The 20,121-nt window shown below is 34.8% G+C and overlaps 1 protein-coding gene across 18 annotated transcripts in view; it reads left to right on the forward strand.

Moving 5' to 3' along the window:
* dst.L (dystonin L homeolog) overlaps positions 1 to 20,121 on the forward strand; it is a 296,950-nt gene that overhangs the window by 173,285 nt on the left and 103,544 nt on the right. For 10 of the 18 annotated variants that reach the window (XM_018263477.2, XM_018263472.2, XM_018263474.2 and 7 more), the window contains 5 exons: positions 4,110 to 4,247; positions 10,115 to 10,203; positions 10,515 to 10,650; positions 11,356 to 16,137; positions 18,317 to 18,457. In XM_018263477.2, coding sequence (XP_018118966.1) covers positions 4,110 to 4,247; positions 10,115 to 10,203; positions 10,515 to 10,650; positions 11,356 to 16,137; positions 18,317 to 18,457 — 5,286 coding nt within the window. Of the gene's footprint in view, positions 1 to 133; positions 2,555 to 4,109; positions 4,248 to 10,114; positions 10,204 to 10,514; positions 10,651 to 11,355; positions 16,138 to 18,316; positions 18,458 to 20,121 lie in introns of those variants that run through there. The other 8 variants (XM_041563177.1, XM_041563182.1, XM_018263491.2 and 5 more) reach the window with 2 other exon arrangements.

Below are 20,121 nucleotides of genomic sequence, written 5' to 3' on the forward strand. Positions count from 1 at the left end.
AGCTCTTCTACTTCTGTATATTTCTGCAAGATTTCTGGTTTGATTTTCTGCAACTTGGGCTTTGAAGTAGTGTGTTTAATAATGAAGAATTATTTCCCAAAACTACATCTTATTTTGAATATTACTATTGCAGATAGTGAAGAGCAAGCAGTATGATGTGCATGTTGAAGTCACCACTGTAAAACAGGAAAAAGAATTCCTGGTAAACAATGAAGAACAGACGTATCAAGAACGTAATATTGTTGATGGATTTAGGAGAGGAGATTTACAGAAGATGGGTTCTGTGTCCTCCAGTTATAAAAGCTATGCAGGCTCTGATGGGTATGTGAGTGACAGTTCCTCCACCGATGAAAGATTTGTCTTTCAAGGTCTTAGAAAATGTGCATCTGCCAGACAAATGGTAGATGCGAAAATCCTTGATGCGAAAACACTGGAGCAGCTTGAATTGGGACATATCTCCGTTCAAGAAGTTCAAAAAACCTTGGACCAATATTTGAAAAGAAATTCTTCCATTGCAGGTTTATATCTTGAATCGAGCAGAGAAAAGATATCTTTTATGCTAGCAGCAAAAAGGGGTATTATTGAGAGAAATATAGCATTTGAATTTTTGGAAGCACAAGCAGTAACAGGTTTTATTATTGATCCTTATACTGGCAAACAATACTCTGTCGAAGAAGCTGTAATGAATGGAATAGTTGATCAGGAATTTAAGGAAAAACTTCTTGAATCAGAAAAAGCCGTCCTAGGGTATATTCATTCTGGGAAAAAGCTTTCTGTTTTCCAGGCTATTGAAGCAAGACTTCTAGAAAGACAAAAAGGAAAACGAATTCTCGAGGCTCAGATAGCAACTGGAGGAGTAATAGACCCTGTTAGAAGTATAAGAATTCCAGCAGACATTGCAGTTTTAAAAGGCTTGTTAAACCACACAACAGTGAAATTTTTGCATGAACCAGCTAGCAATGTAAAAGGTTTCCACCTTCCCATCAGCAAGCAAAGTATGTATTACTCTGAATTACTTCAGCTGTGTGTTTTGGATTTAGAGAGCAAAACATACCTTTTACCAATTGGTGATAGACAAATTACTGCTTTTACTGCTGAAAAAGGCCATAAAATATGTGTAATAGATATTAGGTCTGGCATGGAAATGACACGACATGAGGCCCATGAAAGAGGTCTTATTGATAAAAATATGTATTTTGAATTATCCCAGCATGAATGTGAGTGGGGAAGCACCACTGTTTTTGATTCTAAAGGGAATTCCCAAACAGAATTAACTGACCTGAAAACAGGACGAAAGTTTATAATTGAGGAAGTTGTTAGCGAAGGAAAAATTGAAAGATCATTAATAAGTAAATTTAAAGAAGGACTTATTTCAGCTACTGAACTGGCTGATGTTTTAGTTAGTCGAATTAAACCAATTAAAGATCCCTATAGTCCTATAGCAGGATACTGGATTTATGAGACAAATGAAAGGGTTTCAGTGTTTAAAGCTTTACGTAGAAATATGGCAGACAGAATAACAATCTATCGGCTTCTAGAAGCACAAGCCAGCACTGGTGGGGTTATTGATCCTTCAAATGGCAAAAAGTATAGTGTTTCAGAAGCACTGCAGAAAGGCCTTATTGATGATGTGTGTGCTAAGCAAATTCACCAATGTGAATTAACTTTCACTGGGGTCATTCATCCTGTAACCAAAGTAATTTTGCCTGCAGCTGAAGCTATGAACTTGAACATGTTAAACAAAGAGATTGGTTATCGATGTCTAGAGTATCAGCATTTAACGGGAGGATTAATAGAACCAAGATCTCGTTCCCGGCTTTCATTAGAAGAGGCAGTTAAAAAAGGAGTTGTTGATGCTGTAACAGCAACAAAATTAATGGATGTAAACTCATATGTCAAAAATCTTACTTGCCCTATAACAAGAAAGAAGCTGTCATACAAAGATGCTTTGGATCAGGCAGTATATGATTGTCATACAGGACTTCGATTAATGAAAGCACCGCTGCCGCACAATGTTGGAATTCCCAGTCTTTACTTCTCTTCACAATAAAGATAACACTTTTTTGTCTGGTAGAGGTTATACTACTGTCAGGAAGTATTTCAATTATTTGATGCTTCCAGTAATTGACAAATCACAGGTATCTTAGAAACATACAACTTCTCTTGTAAAAAGATTAAAGTATTTTGTAGTTGTTCCCGTTCTATTAAAAAAAAATACATTATTATATGTACCTAAAACAAGGTTGAAATATATTTTACAGTATATCTATTATATCTAAATTGGTGTAATAATATCATTCAGTATTTCTCTGTGTACTTTGACATTAATGTATTATTTTTGATTGATGATATATATAACCATGCAGTGTTCTGTCCTTTTGTGGTGTGGGCAAGTATAATTGGTCTTAGACTCAATGGCAAGACAATGTACCAAGAGCTGTGAAACAGACCCATTATGGATAGTGCTCTTCTTAAGGAACATTTTATATTTAGTTGTGTAAAACATCCATAACATTTTTTTCTTGGTTAAAAATAATTTTTATTTTTTTCTAAATTTCTAACAAGCAGGGATGGGCGAATTTGACCCGTTTCGCTTCGCCAAAAATTCGCCGCCGGCGAAATGTCGCAGACGCCCATTAAAGTCTAAAATTTGTCGCGCGGCGAAACTGTTTTGACGCGCCTCTTTTTTTTTGACGCACGCTGCCATACGAGTCTATGGGCGTCATTTTTTCGGCGAAACGAGGCGAAAAAATTCGCCCATCCCTACTTACAAGCATGTCAGACCCTCAGCTGTTGCTTAATCACAGCTCTTGTTATCTCAGCCAGATAGTGTGTGGATGAGTATCTTAAAAGTAATATATATATATATATATATATATATATATATATATATATATATATATATATATATATATATATATATATATTCTCAACATGTTAGAGACAAATGAGAGGGTTTACTTAGTATGTGAATACTTGAATACTGTTTAAGGAAGAAAGAAAAAAGTCAGACATTACTAAAGTGTAAGCTATGTCAAGTTGTAAGTGAATGATAAATGGAAAGTTGCCCTTTAATGATGGTAAATAGAGAGATTAAATATAAGGGTTAAGAAGCAAAGCAAGTAGGGAAATGAGGGATAAAGAATATTTTAGCGAGTGGGCTAAAAAGCAAGTGAATAATATAGAAGCAGTGTTTACGGTTGGAGAATCAAGGGGAGGAAATATGAAGGTCAAGAAGAAAAGCACGAAAACATGTTTTAGATATGTGTACATTTTATTTAATAGCATTAGGATATTGTAACCGACACCATTCAGTTAGTACAAAAATGTGCCATTGCTGTCAACTATCTGTTAAAGTAGCCTAGGCCACTATTATGTTGTCAGACATATTATGGCTTTATTAGTCACATGTTGCTTCCTTCCCATTACACTGTGTTGGAGTGATGCAAAGCTGTGCTTGGTTGGAGACAATTTCACATTGGCATTTTAAACTGCCACCGCATGCCAGTACTACATTTCTTGATTTTTTTAAAAATATTGAGTATTAATTTAAAAAGATGGTAGTTTAAAAACCCTAATTTCATTAAACTCTTAAGCAAAAAGTACAGCTGCAGATCACACAACCAAGCCCTTTTGCATTTCTTAATGAAATGTAATGAGCCAAGAAAACAGAGTTGTATACAGTATGTTAGGTAACAGCTCAGGGACTGCAGGCCTGACATTGGTACAGCGCTAACCCCAAAATGTCTGTGTATGCATTAATACTGTGCATATTACTGTGATGGTTTTATTTTACTGGTGATAATACTTTGATTTTTACAAAATAAGAGTGGATTCATTCTTTGAATTGGTGAAGCTAATGCAAAGGCAGTAGGTCCTAGAAGTGTTATCTGTGTACAGTACAGTATATATTTGCTGTGAAATATATTTGCCAGTTTTAACATTGTATGTTAACATTTTTCTACCTTTTCATATTACAAAGAAAGATTTCTTCTGAGCAAAACCTCTTGATTGTATAGTGTTGTTATTATTAATGTGCATTTTATTTTATTTGTGTTTTCTGTTTGATTTGTAATGATTATCTGTGTTTTTACACCATGAATCACCAGAAGTCTTTGGAAGAGGAAAAGAAAGAGCATGTAAAGAAAGCAGGGGAAATACTGAATTGGGTGTCTAAGGTAACACAAACGTTGAGCAAAGAAGGAGGACAAGCCAGTTCAGAAAAGACACCCATATCTAAGTCTCAGGTACTGCAAGCCACAGTATGTTTGGCCCATTCTTTTAGTGTCATTACAAGCCATATTTATCAGCAGACAGTTCCCTTTATTGATCTGTTTTGCCTTCCTTTGTAAAAGTAACTCGTTTCACTTCCCCTTCCTTAATGCACCAATGCAATAGTGCAAAAAGAATGGGGCATTAAGTAACTACCTCATTAGGAGGCTTTTACTTTACAAGTAAATATAAATTTATTCACAAACTAATCTCACATTTAAGGTTTTATTTTAATAAGAACATGAATACAATAACCAAAGTCTGCAGTGTGTAGCCCATATTCAATAAGCAGCAGAGCTCATCATATAGTGTTATATAGCAATAGACAAATAAAAGGCATAATTGTTAATCCCACTGTAAGTACTGTATAGCCATAGATTGTTTATAAGATTTATTACCAGCGTTTCGGCTATTATTGCTCTTTCAAGTTGCACTGCACGTTAATGAAAATAGGATCTATTCAATAAAGCTATTCAAACTAGCCCCAAGAGGAGCTGTTCATCTCATGTGGTTTTAAAATAACTTTCGCTGCGTTAGTCATTACTATAACTTAACCTATTTACTAGAGGTGTAGCATTTTCAAACAAAACCACAATAGAGGCACAACCAGCTGCATAATTATGCAGTGCTGGGCTCCCTGCAAAAAGTCTTTGCCGTGCCCGGCATGTACAGCAACCTATCTGTCCTCCTCTCTCTGCCCGCTCATGTGTAAGCGCCTGCCTGCTGCCTGAGAATTTTCATGGACTAGAGCTGCTATAGATAAAGCAGACCCTGCAGCCTATGCCACCCTGCAACCACGGAGTCTGCTCCCTCTGTAGTTTGCTACTTGGAACAACTGACGTTGAATCATTTCTGAGCACCATTGTGTTATTGTATTATACTGTTCAGTGTGAATCTACAAACATAAGGGAATGACAAATGCATTTATGAAAAATGGATGCATATAAAGCATAGCAATAGATAACAAATGTGAATCATTAAAAAGTAAATGAGAGACAAATGAATTGAACCTATAAGTCAGGGGGCAAAGGCATATATAAGAGGGGGTTAACAAAATAGGGGTTTGATTTCAGAGGAACACAAAGACACAAGCACACATGTGCAATACTGTATAACTGATTACATTTCATTGAAACAGTGTATTTATTTGGCAAACTGCTGAATCAACGTTTGTTTCAGTGTGGCAAAAGAATGCTTTCAGTCGTACATCCAGGGGAAGTGAATACTGGGGTGAGATACCTAGGGCCCCTTTCTTGTTTTCTAAAATTGTCCTAGGGTACTAAATAATAAATGAATAGTAGCATAGATTATTCCTACCATGAAATGTAAGATATTAATAAAAAGGCATTAGCTCTTAATACCTTTTCAAGTATAGTAAACCTCTTGTAACTATAGTAAGGAAATCATAACATTGTAGCACCTTTATAATGGATTGAATGAAGATAGTATAAAATACAAAAATATTAGTTTTAATATAATTTCTGAGCTTAATGGATTTTGTCATGGCAGAAACAGAATACAGGATAACTTGGCTCATTTATAAACAGTGGACAAAATAATAAAGTAAATATTGGAAGCCATAGGTCACTGCCCAGGTGAAAATGTGTGTTGATGTGATGAGCGCCAGTATTCTACCCAATTTAACAGTATGAATGTGCAAATAGATTTTTCCATGGGAAACAGAATTAAAGTTATACATTTTTATATGCAAAGAAGGCTGCTAAAAACAGCTTATTTTACAAGCTACACAGCGACAATGGTACAAAAGGAAGCAATAGCAATTTGCATAATAAAGATGTTCTTTAAAGTTATTTTTTGCTTGCTTGGAAACAAGATATGTTTGGGAGATCTCTAATAATAAAGATATTCTACAGCAATGAGGAGCTTCCTGCCTTATCACACAACAGTATGTAGGAATTTCACTTGAAATTTGAAGAGAGATATGTTTGAGCTACAAATTGTGTCTTAAATTATACTGTACATATAAAGAGTCATTATATATATATATATATATATATATATATATATATATATATATATATATATATATATATATATATATAAATATATATAGTGACATGTATAGTAGGAAAGTCAGAGGATGAACAATAACTGTGTGAACCAGTGACACCAGGTAGGGTTCCCACCTTTCTGAAAATATTTTACTGGCAGGTAGGGGGGCATACACAAAAAGGGGTGGGTGGTGACACAAATGGGTTGGGGTTATAACGCCAAAGTGAGAAGATTAAGGAGCTAATCCCCAAATTTATAAGGTAACATTGGGCCAGATCAGGGGCAGGCCAAGGGCTATTATTTAGGGTATTTTTTAAAAGCACACAACATGTTGTACCACAAATGTGATGACCAGTGTATTTCCCATGACATTCTGTATGTGAAATATTAAGAAGGAGGAGATGATGTAGCTAATGAGACACACAGTGGTTGCTCTGTCTTTATAATGGTAGTGTTCCAGCCTGAACATGGAGAAATAAATACTGTATATATTTATAGTTCTGGTCTTACTGAAAAGTAACTAGTAACTTTCCAGCTAAGCTATGGGTTCAGCCATTTTCACAGACCTATATCCAGGAGTCTAATAATAATGTAAACATAATTTAAATATGTACACATTACTTTTGGGCAACATTTGAAAATATAACAAAAGAAAGCTAAGGCAACCTGGCTGAGGAGAATGAGCATCATGCAAAGCTATTACAGGTATCAGGAAATCAATAGCTTGAACTTGAAACCTCAACCCCAAGTTAACCTAATCAGCGATAAACTTATTTATACAAATAATCAGTGTGTTCTTGATGAACCGCGACTCTTTCCAATGATAAAAATGAGTTCAATAGAAAATATACAATATAAAAACAATGCAATGTTCCATTTACTAGGTTTGCTCTTCATATCAGAACACCACACATTTAAAATAAAAGTCAATTCCCAGGTTTATTTAAATATTCACAAGATATTTTCAGGGTTAACAATTAACAGTTAGAATTAATAATGGATGGAGGGCACACCAAAGTTTTCAAAAAATGATTAGAGGTGCAGAAACAAATGTTACCCCTACTGCAGGTAACCTGTATCAATATTAAATGTCTGTATGTTCGCACACTCTATATATATATAGGGAATAAATAGGGAATAAAGGGAATAGGGAATAAAGTACCCCCTTTTGTAAAATATAAGGATATTATAAGTTACCGAGGAGTTTCATGACCATATAAAAGTACGAGGCCGAAGGCCGAGTGTTTTTATACAGGGCATGAAACTCCGAGGTAACTTCTAATATCCTTATATTTTGCAACAGGGGGTTCTTTATTTATTATAATACACAAGTTTTAGTGAGTCATGTGACAGAAATGACATCACTACTCACCGTTTATAACTGATGACATCAGAACTCACCGTTTATAAGGATATAATTTACAAGATATTCATGGCTTTTGTGTATTATATATATATATATATAGGTAATTGTATTTATCTACAGGGGTATTCTTTGTGCTATTTTAAACTGCAAAGTAATAGAGGGGGGAACGCTGAGTAAGTGACCCTATATAAATATAAAAAGTGGCTTATGGCAGTAAGTTCTATGTTCAGGAAATCTACAATGTGCAATTGTTTTTATCCTATCCAGATAATTTTAAGAGAAATGCTGTCACATAATCAGTTTGTTTAGTGGATTTCATAGTAATGTCTGATTAGTACTCGGGAATGTACCTTTATGTACCTTTATTATAAATATGTTGTATTCTGATATAAAGGAGTGCTAATCTGGTAAATGGCACATTGAAACCTCAACCTATCAAAGGTTAGTGCTGTGTAACTTTAAAAGGGGTATATAAATTAAAATACATTTAAAAAAAAACAATTACACATAGCAGATTAAAATAAAATTTATAAAAAGCATTCATATTTTAAAATTGAGAGGGGTGCAATATTTTTCAAAGAACATTTAAGTATATTTTACTAATGGCAACCCAAGTAAGAAATACATTATTTCTATATTAATCAGTCAAACTGACATATTATGGTTGAAAAGTTAAAGATTTAGATCAGCTGAAGGTGGCAATGGTGGCCTTGCTGAACAATTGCAGGTGAAAATAGCTAGGGGTTTGTAGATTTAAATAAATTATACTTGCACCAGTGGAGTTACCCCTAGCAAACAATCATGTTTTTTTCATTTTCTCAAACTGATTAAACTCAGCTAAACTCAGCTAATTGCCTGTTGTTGGCAATGACATTGGTGCAATTAAGCACCTACAGTATGTTGGTATTTCAACCTCATAATTTTTATCCTCCGAATTATAATATAATACAGGTTTAGGATGAATCCATATAGGCCGCAAAACAATTGTGTTTATGTAATGCTTTAATGGTTTTTATCAGACACAAAGTATAGTGATCCTAATTATGGAAAGATCCTTTGTCCAGAAAACCACAGGTCCTAAGCATTCTGGATAATAGATTATTTTATTTCTACTAATACACCTGTAGTAGAAATGTTACTGACCTATGCACAGCCAGTGTCGGACTGGCCCACAGGGATACCAGGAAAACTCCCGGTGGGCCCAGGTGTCAGAGAGACTAAATAGATTAAATAATTAATTATAGCATGTAAAGAAAGGAGACTAGCAGAGTACAGATTGCATGAGGAGAGGAATTATAGTACTGAGAGTGGGCCCCTGATCTAAGGTCTTTTGGTGGGCCTCTGGTCTAAGATTTTTGGGTGGGCCCCTGGTGTCCCAGTCTGAGACTGTGCACAGCTCTTCTGAAAAGGCCAACTTTCAACATTTAATACCCAGAATGATATATGCTAATTGATTGTCTTCTACCCTGCATTTTAATGAGAGCCTGTGCTTTAGACACTGCAGCCAAATATTGTTTTAATATAAAAAAAATATATTGCATACTGGAAAATCCATATGTGTTCCACAGTAAACAAAGGAAAACCCTACGTATTGGGTGCATTCAAGGGTTGTAAAATTTTCAATAGAAATTAATTCAACATTTGATTCAACTGAATTATACTTCATTTTATTCAACTGAAAGAACATCCACCTATTTACATGCTCCGCATAGTGTATGGCAAGAAAAAGGCTGCCATTTGTTTTGCAGTTTGCCCACTTTGCATTGTGCAAATATCTGCAAGACGGAGAGATGAGATGGGGTAGGGGGGAGGCAAGATCCCTCATGGTACTTATTTTGTTTTGGCCAGTTTTCATCCTAGATGAGATTTAGGGGGTTATTTATCAAAGTCAGAATTTATCTCAATATTTTCAGAAAAAACTCTGACCAAATCCGCACAGGTTTTTTGGGCTTATTTATTAATATTCTTTCCCAAATTTATTTTTGCGGGAAAAAATCTGAATAAATCATGAGAAATCAAATTTTCACAATTTTTTTTAGATTTTTCACTCGATTTTAGCGTTTTTTTCTGATTTTTCATCAGAAAACTCAGAATTTTGCCTGAAAACTTCGGGGTATTGCCAAAAACCAAGCGCACATCAATTGACTTTTATGCAACCTCGACAGGTCTGAGATTCCGGATTTTCTGATTCTGACTTTTCCATCCTCGGGGTTTAATAAATTCTGAATTTTTTGTGATTTTTTTATTAAAATTTCACAAATTTTTCGTGATATTTGCATTCAGAGTTTAGTAAATAACCCCCTTAGACTCCTGATAACATGCTATGTGTAACATTAGCTGCACGTGAGAACCTGGAATTCCACATACCCCAGAATTTATTTTACAATAATTGCATTTATGTTTTGTCTAGTTGTATATAACATAAAGTTAATTGTATTAAACATGTGTGTTTTAATCTCTTAGATATCGTGTGATGAAATAGCAATGAAGCAGGAAGAAATTTCTGATGCTCTGCAAACCTTGCAATTGCTTTTAGCCAAGCACAATGAAAGGTGATTATTTTATTTTTGTTATTCAGCTAAATACCTTTACTGGCCCTTGCAATTCTTAATTAAATAGGAATGATATAAACATTGTTCAGTAATCACTAATCTTTAACTTTAGGCTTCTACCTTGTGCTACTGTAAATAAATACCCCAAATATTTTACCAGTAGTACAGCAGTAAAATTTTACATTCTATTCAGTAAAAAGCAATTATTTGTCCGACTCTTACCATTACTAAGTGGTTTTGAGAGTATGAATATATTTTAAGTTTTAGAAATAAAAGTTTTATGTCTATTTTGAATGCTTTGTTTTCTTTAGATTGACAGATGAGGAAAGAGAAGAAATTGAAAAGCAAGTTAAGGCATTACAAGAAAGCCAAAGTTCCTTATCGAAAGAATATAAAAGACAGCAGAAAGAAGAAAAAGATTTGGTAGATAAACTTGTGGAACAGAAGGTGACATCATTAGGATTATTAAATCTTAAATGTATATGCATCAGTTTTTGCAGTTTTGGTGTTTTTTTGCATGGTGTTGAAGCAATATTGCTTACATTTTATGTCATTGAATTTAAATCCCTTGCTTTGTTTGATGCTTTTTGATAATCCTTGTTGCTGGATATCTTCATGCAAATGATAGATATCCTTTGTACCTAATACAATTGTCTTTCTAAGAGCTCATTATATATTACAGATGTGTTTTCTTTAACTGCAGTTTTGATTGTGATGTTTTAGTGATATTTCAGTCATCATTTTGACATCTCAGTTTGTTGTCATAAAATCTGGTAACTAAAGTATGCTGTAAACATGAAGCATGGTTTTTTGGTCACAAGCTTTTTTCTCTAACCCTCGCAGACAGGCATCTAAGCATGGTGGTTAGCTTCACATATGATATGTTTTTTCTCTGCAGTCATCAACTTTCTCACTAACCCACTTGATATTTTCTGAACTGAAGTTCTAGTTCACAGATGCATGTTGAATTTAAAGCTTGTTACAACTTTGCTGTCAAGATACTGACACAAATCATTTGCACATTTGAACTGCTAATCCTCTCAACATTTTCTGTGTTTGGTAAGTATGTGCATAAATACTTGCTAAATAGTAATGTTTATATGTAATAGAAACAGGAACCATTTCATTAAAACTAACTGTTCTCTCTTATAGGTGGATAAGGTTGTGTCAGGCACCATTGATGAGACAACTGGGACAGTTCATTCCGTATATCAGTCTATAGTGCAAGGTTTTGTTGATTATGAAACTGGAATGCGGCTGCTCGAGATGCAGTTAATTGTTTCAGGGCTGGTATCACCAGGATTAAAAATATGTTTTGATATTGAAGAAGCTAAGAATCATGCACTTATTGATGAGCAAATTGCTATACGACTTCAAGACTTATCCGATGCTAAAAACATTACTTCATCTCTCTCTACAGTTGACTTTCCAATAATAGGTGCTCTTAATCAGGGATTAATTTCAGAATCTATTGCCATTAAAATGATAGACATTTTGCTGTCATGTGGGTGTCTTTATGTATGTGGCATTGATGAGCACCTTAACTTGAACAAACTTTTCCAGAGAAACCTTATTTCAGCAGTCTTATTTTCAAAACTTATTGACAGGCAAAAGGCAGGAAAAGACCTTATTGATCCAATAACAGCTGAAAAGGTAAATGTAACAGAAATCATCCAGAGATGTGTCACAAATAAACAAACAGGAATGAAGTTTCTACCAGTTAATGTACAAGATACAGGCAAAATTACATTAAAATCTGGACGGAAAATCAATGTTTTAAGGGCAGCACATGAAGGCATTCTGGAGCGTGAAATCATGTTTAGAATGCTTGGAGCACAGATTTTTTCAGGAGGCATAATTGATCCAGACTCTGGGAGAAGATTGACACTCGAAGAGTCACTAGAGAAAGGATTAATTGACCAGGGCACAGTTTGTGGAATATTAACACAGCAAGTTCAGAATGGGGGAATTGTTTGTCCATCTACAGGAAAATATTTAACAGTGGATGAAGCTGTTCAGTGTAACTTGATATCGTACAGCAGTGCTTTGTTAGTCTTGGAAGCACAAAGAGGATTTATTGGTCTGATCTGGCCTGATACCAGTGAAATTTTCCCAATTTCAACATCTTTACAACAAGGAATGATTTCTAATGATTTAGCAGAGAAAATTCTAAGAAATAGGCAAAAAATTGCTGGTTTATATATTCCAGAAACTTCTGAAATTATTCACCTGGATGTAGCTGCCCAGTTAGGTGTTATAGAGAATAACACAGCAACTGTTCTAAGTAATATTCAGTTGCATGATAAAATGCCAAACATAGATGTACTAGAACCAACATGTAAACATGCATTAAAATGTATGCCTTCTTATGAGTCACATGCTTCTCCAGTTGAGGAATTGTCTGAAAAAAAAAGTTCTGATACAGAAGAACCATTAACACATAATCCAGAACACACAAAGCAGTTATTCTACTCATACCTAATGATAAACAGCTACATTGATGCAAATACAGGGGAACGACTTCTGCTGTTTGATGGGGATCTTGATGAGGCTGCCAGCATGCTGCTCGAGTCTGAGCATATCGTTCACACTACCAGCATAACCAGTGAAGAACAAAACTTTGACTCTAAATATGATGAATTCAGTTCCCATGTAGTACCAGGCCTAGACATCAATGATACAGGAATGGACTGTTTGGACTGTGAAGAAAATATTCCAATTACAATTGTAACAGACCTTGATGAAAACTTATTCCAGGGGCAACAAAATAACTCTGTGTACTGTGATCTAGATGGTAATGGCATATACGCAGAACAGCATAAATATAATTTGGGGAATATAGAAAACACTGGTGTTGGTGATCAAGAAAAAATAGCTGAAGGAGAGCATGCTCAGTTGCAAGAATTACAGTTTGTTGACGATAAACAGAACCATGTTGAATGGCAAGGGCTTACACCTTGTCAAGATGATCAAACTTCTGTTAATTCCAACTCTCATGTACTAAAGCCTTTGGAATCCAGTACTCCAAAAGTAGGTTCAATGCATTCTCATATTGATGAAAACAGTCTGGATACATCAAAGATGCAGCACGATATAGTAAATGAAGAACCTGCAGAACCACACCATTCTATGCCAGGGAATATTATATATGAAGAAACTATAACAACATTAAATGTCCAGATTGGGGAACAACAGATAGATACAAAAGACACCATTCCCTTATTTAATACCGAAACTTTTGCTGATGAACTAGAGACTCAGGTTAGTTTCATAAGTAATATTTCTTCTGATAACAAAGGTACGACTATAGAACCTCATTTGAGTGATAGCAGTTGTCAAATAGACTGTGGCATAGGCTATGAAACACCACAGCATAAACTTAGTTATAGTGATGGCTATATCACTCCAACCAATAGTGAACATGAACGTTTTACACTTAAAATCACTCCAACCAATAGTGAACATGAACTTTTTACACTTAACACAGTGGCAGAGTTCAGCTCTGACTCAATGAAAGCAGAAATATGCAATAATACCCATGCTAATTTAACCCATACTACAAACAGTAATGAGAACTATGAATGCAGTCCTGAAAATGTCTTGAAACACTCTTGTGGAACTTTGCAAATTCACAGTGATGATACATCAGATCTTGAAGAAAAGGGGAGTGATGATGAAATTGATTTCATTTCTCAGTATGACATAATCAGTAACAAATTTCAAACTATTGGAGGAAATATTGCAGAGGACAGAGATCTTACCGATTCCAGTTCAGACGATGACACATCCTATTATAATGAAAATGATATTGAGAAGGCGGTCGTAGCACGAGATCATCAGTTTCTGGAAACTATTATTGAAGAGGATTTGGAAAGTATCATGTGTTCTGAAGAACGGACCTCACCTGTTACTGACAATGTATTAGTTATGCCAGAAGTTGCTTCTTTAGTTAACTTAGTGCAAGACAGTTGCAAAGGTGATGAAAAAGAAGATGAACCTGAGGTGGACAACAAGGCAAATAACTTTGAAAATGGTTCTCATTACTTAATAAATGAAGAAATAGAAGATGAATTTACTGAAAGCTGCTTTAGTGAAACTGATATTGAGTGTTTTGTTACAGATGAAACCAACACTGATGAAGATTATGAGACTGAATTATCTACAAATGAGCAAAGTATTTTTAACAACACATGTATATTTGATCCAAGCCAGGAAAGTGAAAAAAGTTTGACCAACTCCTCTAATACAATTTGTTCATTGTATCAAGCAAATAATAGCGAATATGCAGAATATGTTTCTCTTTCAACATCTACAAATGTATGTTGTACTGAACTGGATGATGAAGATGAAAGGGAAAGGCCGTGCTCAAACAATAACACTCCTGATTCTGTAATAAAGAATTATCCTACCATTGAAACAGCTACATTAGAGTGTACAGAGAATGGTATTGTAACACAAAAAACATGTGATAAACTACAAACAGGTGAAGAATTTAACGCAGATGATAATGTGTGCCTGTCTATAAAAAGTATCGACAACTTAAGTGTTTTTTCTATAATTCCTGATGCAAACCCAGAAGTGTCAGAACTATGTAAGTCAATGAATTCGGAGTCAAACACTTTGGAAACTAATGTGCCTGCTACAGAAATAAAAAACAGTAGTGTTTATGCTCCTAATTTAGATGACTGTTTACGAACAGATGATAAAACAACAATATTCAGAACTAATGAAAATGTAGAAGAAATAATTCCATTGCCAGAAAAGCAACAAAATAGTGATTGTGTTTCAAACCCTAGTCCCATTCACATTGAAAACTTGAGTACAATTTTTGACTCTTTACTCCATAAAGCTGGCAATGATGTTTTGGAGTTAAATGTAGCGACAGATGTGTCAGAAACTTTGAAAAACACCAGTATCAAAAATACAGATCCTAAATCTGAAGACAAAGATAGGGATTTGGCAAGTTACCTTAGGGGATGTGCAAGTATTCTTCAGGCAAACCAAGAAACTGGATGTACTCCCTGTTCTGAAGCAGATGTGATTTTTGCTGAGAATAAACTAGATTCCACAACTGATACAAATAATTTAGGTCTTAATAATGGTGTGCCTGAATTCCAAGATCAGGCAAGAACTGATCGGGACGTAAACAATCAACTGGATGGTGAACAAGTATGTAATTATGTGGAGTTCGGTGCTAAAGAGGGAAATATGAGGGAACGCACAAAATATAAAGATAATTCAGATTTATCTGACAAAACAAAAGAGTATTTAGTTGAGAGTAAGTTAAAAGAAATTAAAAGACATACAGCCGATGAAACACAAATAGGGCATCATTCTACAGCATGTGTTTATTTTTCCCAAGAAGAGAAAATATTACAGTCAGAACCAGATTATCCTGACAGTTCTACCACAGATGTGAAAGAAGTGAAGAACAACAGCCATGCCATATTTGGCTTGTCTGGTATTGACCTGGATGAAAATCAGCTCTGTCCTAATCAACAAGTAGAAAAACTTGGACATATAGACAATCACATTGCATACAGTGACACAGTACTAGTGCAGGAACCAAACCGTCCCAAATTAATCTCTTCTCAACTGGAGCAAATATTTTATGTTCCCCCAGATTCTGAAAATAAGAACAAGATTGAAGAACTGCTTATTAATATTAACAAAGGTCTTTATCCAAGTGAAATGGTGAGCTATTCTTCAAAAACACATAGTTCCGAGAGGCAAGATAATAATCCAACTATGAATGCTGCCAGACAGAGTGATACATTTGCTCAGGCAGAATGTGCACTAAAATCAAAACATGCACAAAACTCAGATACACTGCCTTCTAAGTACGATCAAAAGACCGATGACCAAAAAACACAACCTAATCCTAAAGATGTGTCTACAACAGTTGAAGCTGAAGAATGCCTTTCATCAGATATGGTAAGTTGACATGATTTTTATTTATGAAAATCAGGTTCAGAATTAATATTGTATGAAAAGGTGTTTTGCATGATTTTCTTATTTGTCTGTGTTTTGCCAATGTTAAAGCTACAACATCCCATCACCAACCAGTAACATCATAAAGGGAGCATTTTTTTAAAAATTATAAGAGGGCATTTATGTGTAGGAACTAAATCCACTGTATATATGCTGTATAATCTAGTGATGTATTGTCCTATTCAGTTTTTTATATAAGGTAAAGAGATACACAGGATCCGTTATCTGGAAACATATCATCCAGACATTTATGAATTACAAGAAGATCATCTCCCATACTCAATTTTGAGCAAATAATTCACATTTTTAAAAATTTCCTTTTTCTCTGAAATAATAGAACAGTAACTTGTACTTGGTCTTTAATAAGATATCTTTAATCCTTATCAGCGTCAAAATAATCCTTTTGGGTTTACATATTTTCATAATTACATAGTCAAGTTAAACCCCTCCAAATGAAACCCAACACACATACATACACACACTCCCACTGACCCCTCTATACACTCACATGAACTATATATACCAATATATGCTAATTGTAGATTTTAGTATCATAATAGCCTATGATATTATGCTTGTGCAGGAAATCATCCAAGCCCCTCTTAAAAGAACAGCCATCACATTAGCCAGCAGGACATTCCACATCCTATCTGTTTATAATGCCCTCTAATGTACTTGTAGAGAGATCCAAATTATGGAAAGATACATTATCCAAAAAACACTGAAGTCCCAAATCTCTGTATAACAGGTCCCGTACCTGAATTTTCATTTTTGTGTTTCTGGTATTTTAATGAAAGCTTGAGTCTGTATGGAATTTGTATGTAGGGCATGGACTGGGGTCTCTCTGTGTTGGATGTGCCTCCTGTTCTGGTGTATTAAATTACATATGTCAAAACTTCCATTGCTGAAAAAAAATATGAAAGGGTATCTCTATTCCAGCTACACTAGACCGAATTCAATTCCAGTTACTCTACTACTGCAAGGTTGAATACAGTCTCTTTTTTTATCCTTGAGCCATTTAAATTAAAACATAAAATTAGTTTGTAGAAGCGTGTATATTTATAAAGGAAAACAGTTTAAGTTTGGCCTTTTTTATGCTTCTGGGATATGTAGGAAATTATCGCTTCGTGCCCAAAAGCATTTGCCAGGAAAACATTACTTCAAATCAGGCAAATGCACCCATTGAAATGTATTATACATTGGTGGGACCACAAATAAAAAATATATGTGGTAAAACTTAAAATCAAGGTACTTTAAATTGAGCTTCCACTGTAACTTAAAAAAATTAAACCGGATAGCACTCTCTGCATCATACTTAAAGTTAACTGAAAGCTGAACAACCCCTTAAAAAATCTCAGCTGTCAATCAAATATTGCATGCCCCTCCTCTTCTCCTTAGGGGGATGGACATCAGGTACCCCATTCTGGTGCACAAACAAGAGTTTGAGATGATGCAAAGTTTGCCTTAATGACAGTGTCCACAAAATGGCGCCTTCCTGCTTGCTATTATTATGATTTCCCAAACTGAAGGAAGCGAGGTTCAAATATTTATATAAAATTTATTTTGCTTGACTAACATGATAAAATAGGATTTGGACTTATTTCTTAGGGTGACAGGACTACTTTAATTAATGTTAATATTTCTAAATAGCCTGAAATAAAATGTGTAACATTTTTTTTGCACAACGTGCAAAGCACAGCAGCGCCCCAGACAAAAGTACTGAGGGTGTGATTTTTGCACTTTGTGTTTGGCCTCCTTAACCAATGAAAATCTTTAAAACTCCTTTATATCCCTCCATTTATCTTGTTTGGCTATTTTGTAAGGATCGGGAGTGCAATGCTTCTTTCTCCTTACTTTGTCATCATATAATGTTATGCAAATGCTCATCTTTTTACTATTCTTAACTAATTACAAAATACAAGTAGACAAAGAAGGAACCAAACAAGTTAAAGAAGTTTTGTATTTTTGTGGGGGTTTTGTAGCTTCTTTCTATGAAGTGTAGTGTGCCTACTATAGTATAGCAATGTGCGGGGGTTTGTTTTATCGCTGCAACACTGTTATTAAATATACTACATATCAATAAGACCATGTCTTATAATGCAATGCATTTTCTGTTTTCTAGTTATCAATGACATTAAGTCAGTGCTCCCAGAAATTATGTGAACACCTTACTGTAATCCAGGATTTAAAATTTCAATTAGACAGCCTGCCATCCATCAGTGACAATTTGGAAACTTTAAAAATACAACTTGAACAGACAGAGGTTAGTAATGATATCTTCCTGCTTACTTAAGTATATCCTTTCCTCTTTTTTGTACTATCCATACCGTGTTAGAATGTAAACCCTTGGGCCAGTGACCTTTCACATTGTAATGCTTTTAACCAGTGGCATAACAATGGCACGTCGCCCTTCCCCCCCCAAAAAAAATCTTCATAACGGCCCCCTCAGATGCCCAGTGTCTGGGGATGGGGGGGTACTTACAGCTATAGAGGAAGCTGACCCTGTGGTCTGGGACCCCCTCTCCCCCAGGCTCCACCATGAGTGCGGAGTCTGCTTAAAGTGGACATACACGGGACGATTAAAGCTGGCGTTTTGGCCATTTATCTGTCCTTGTATTGGGTGTTCCGATGGGTCTCTCCGATCGATATCATGCCAAAAATCAGGCAGATATCAATCGGGTTAGTTTGATTTTTCTTAGCGATCGAGGACCATATTGGCTAGTTGGTGCGGTTCTCGTCCCATTGGTGCCCATTTTCATTCAATTGTTTGGCCCCAGGGCAGAACGATCAGATTAACCCAATATCTACCTGCCTTTGGTGGACATATCAGGTTAAGATCTGCTTGTTGCCAAACAAGAGGATTTTGTCGAGTATGGCCACCTATACTCTTAAGTTATGCCACTGATGCTTTTTTTTAAATTTGATTGTATTGTTATAAACTATTAGATACTTTTAGGGCTCTTACACACATCATTTTTTTATATGAGTTTAGAAAAGCATGCTAAACGCATATATTATGTTTTTGTCAGTTTCAAAGGCAAACATCTACTCTATTGGTTTTTGTGTCAAGTGCAAGAAAATGCAGTATGTTGTGACTAAAAAAACAGGATGAAAAATTAATTGAAATCTGAACTTGCATGAGTTCAATGAGGCAGAATATAATGGAATCAATTAGCAAATTTAGGATTCGCCTATACCGCAAATGCTTCCAAAATTCCTGTGTGTAAGAGCCCTTTTGCTTATTAGTTTAATTTCACCTTTATGTGTAAATGTATGATTATGGATTATAAACTGTACAATTAAATGAAGAAGCCAGAGAATGGAAATTATTGTTTTCTCTATGTATGAAGATTCTAATTGCAATCTGTTCTTCCTAATACAGAAAAATGATATGCAACTTGGAAGAATGCTTGCAAATACTGTAACATGTTATTTTAAAATGTTATTTTCAAAAGTCACATAACCCTAGATAGCCCTTAAGTTAACTTTTAGTATGTTATAGAATACCCAAATCAGATTAAAAAAATGAATATAAGAACATTTAATTTTATGCAAGAGATGGTGAGAACATTTTTAATTTTTATGTTGCAGTAGTATAAACATACTAAACCAGAAATAGGGTTTCTACATTATTTGGAGATTATTTTTTTTTATAGATGAAACTAGAGTTGTGTATCTGGCCCAACATTGTACATACTGTAGGACACCATTACATTAAATTAAACTGATGTTGTGGCCATTTTTTTAAGATTCAGAATTGATTGTGGCTCCATCTTATATTTAAGGAATACATTCCAACTTCATCTTTAATTTTTTTGGTTAATTTTCTGCAGAACTGTTTCCTTACTTACCTAAGTATTTTGTGGCAAGAAAAAAACTTTTTCCTGGCAGATAGAAAAAAAATAGTCTTTTTAATTATTCCTTCTC

The sequence above is a fragment of the Xenopus laevis genome, chromosome 5L, assembly GCF_017654675.1.
Source record: "Xenopus laevis strain J_2021 chromosome 5L, Xenopus_laevis_v10.1, whole genome shotgun sequence".
In the NCBI taxonomy this organism is placed as follows: Eukaryota; Metazoa; Chordata; class Amphibia; order Anura; family Pipidae; genus Xenopus; species Xenopus laevis.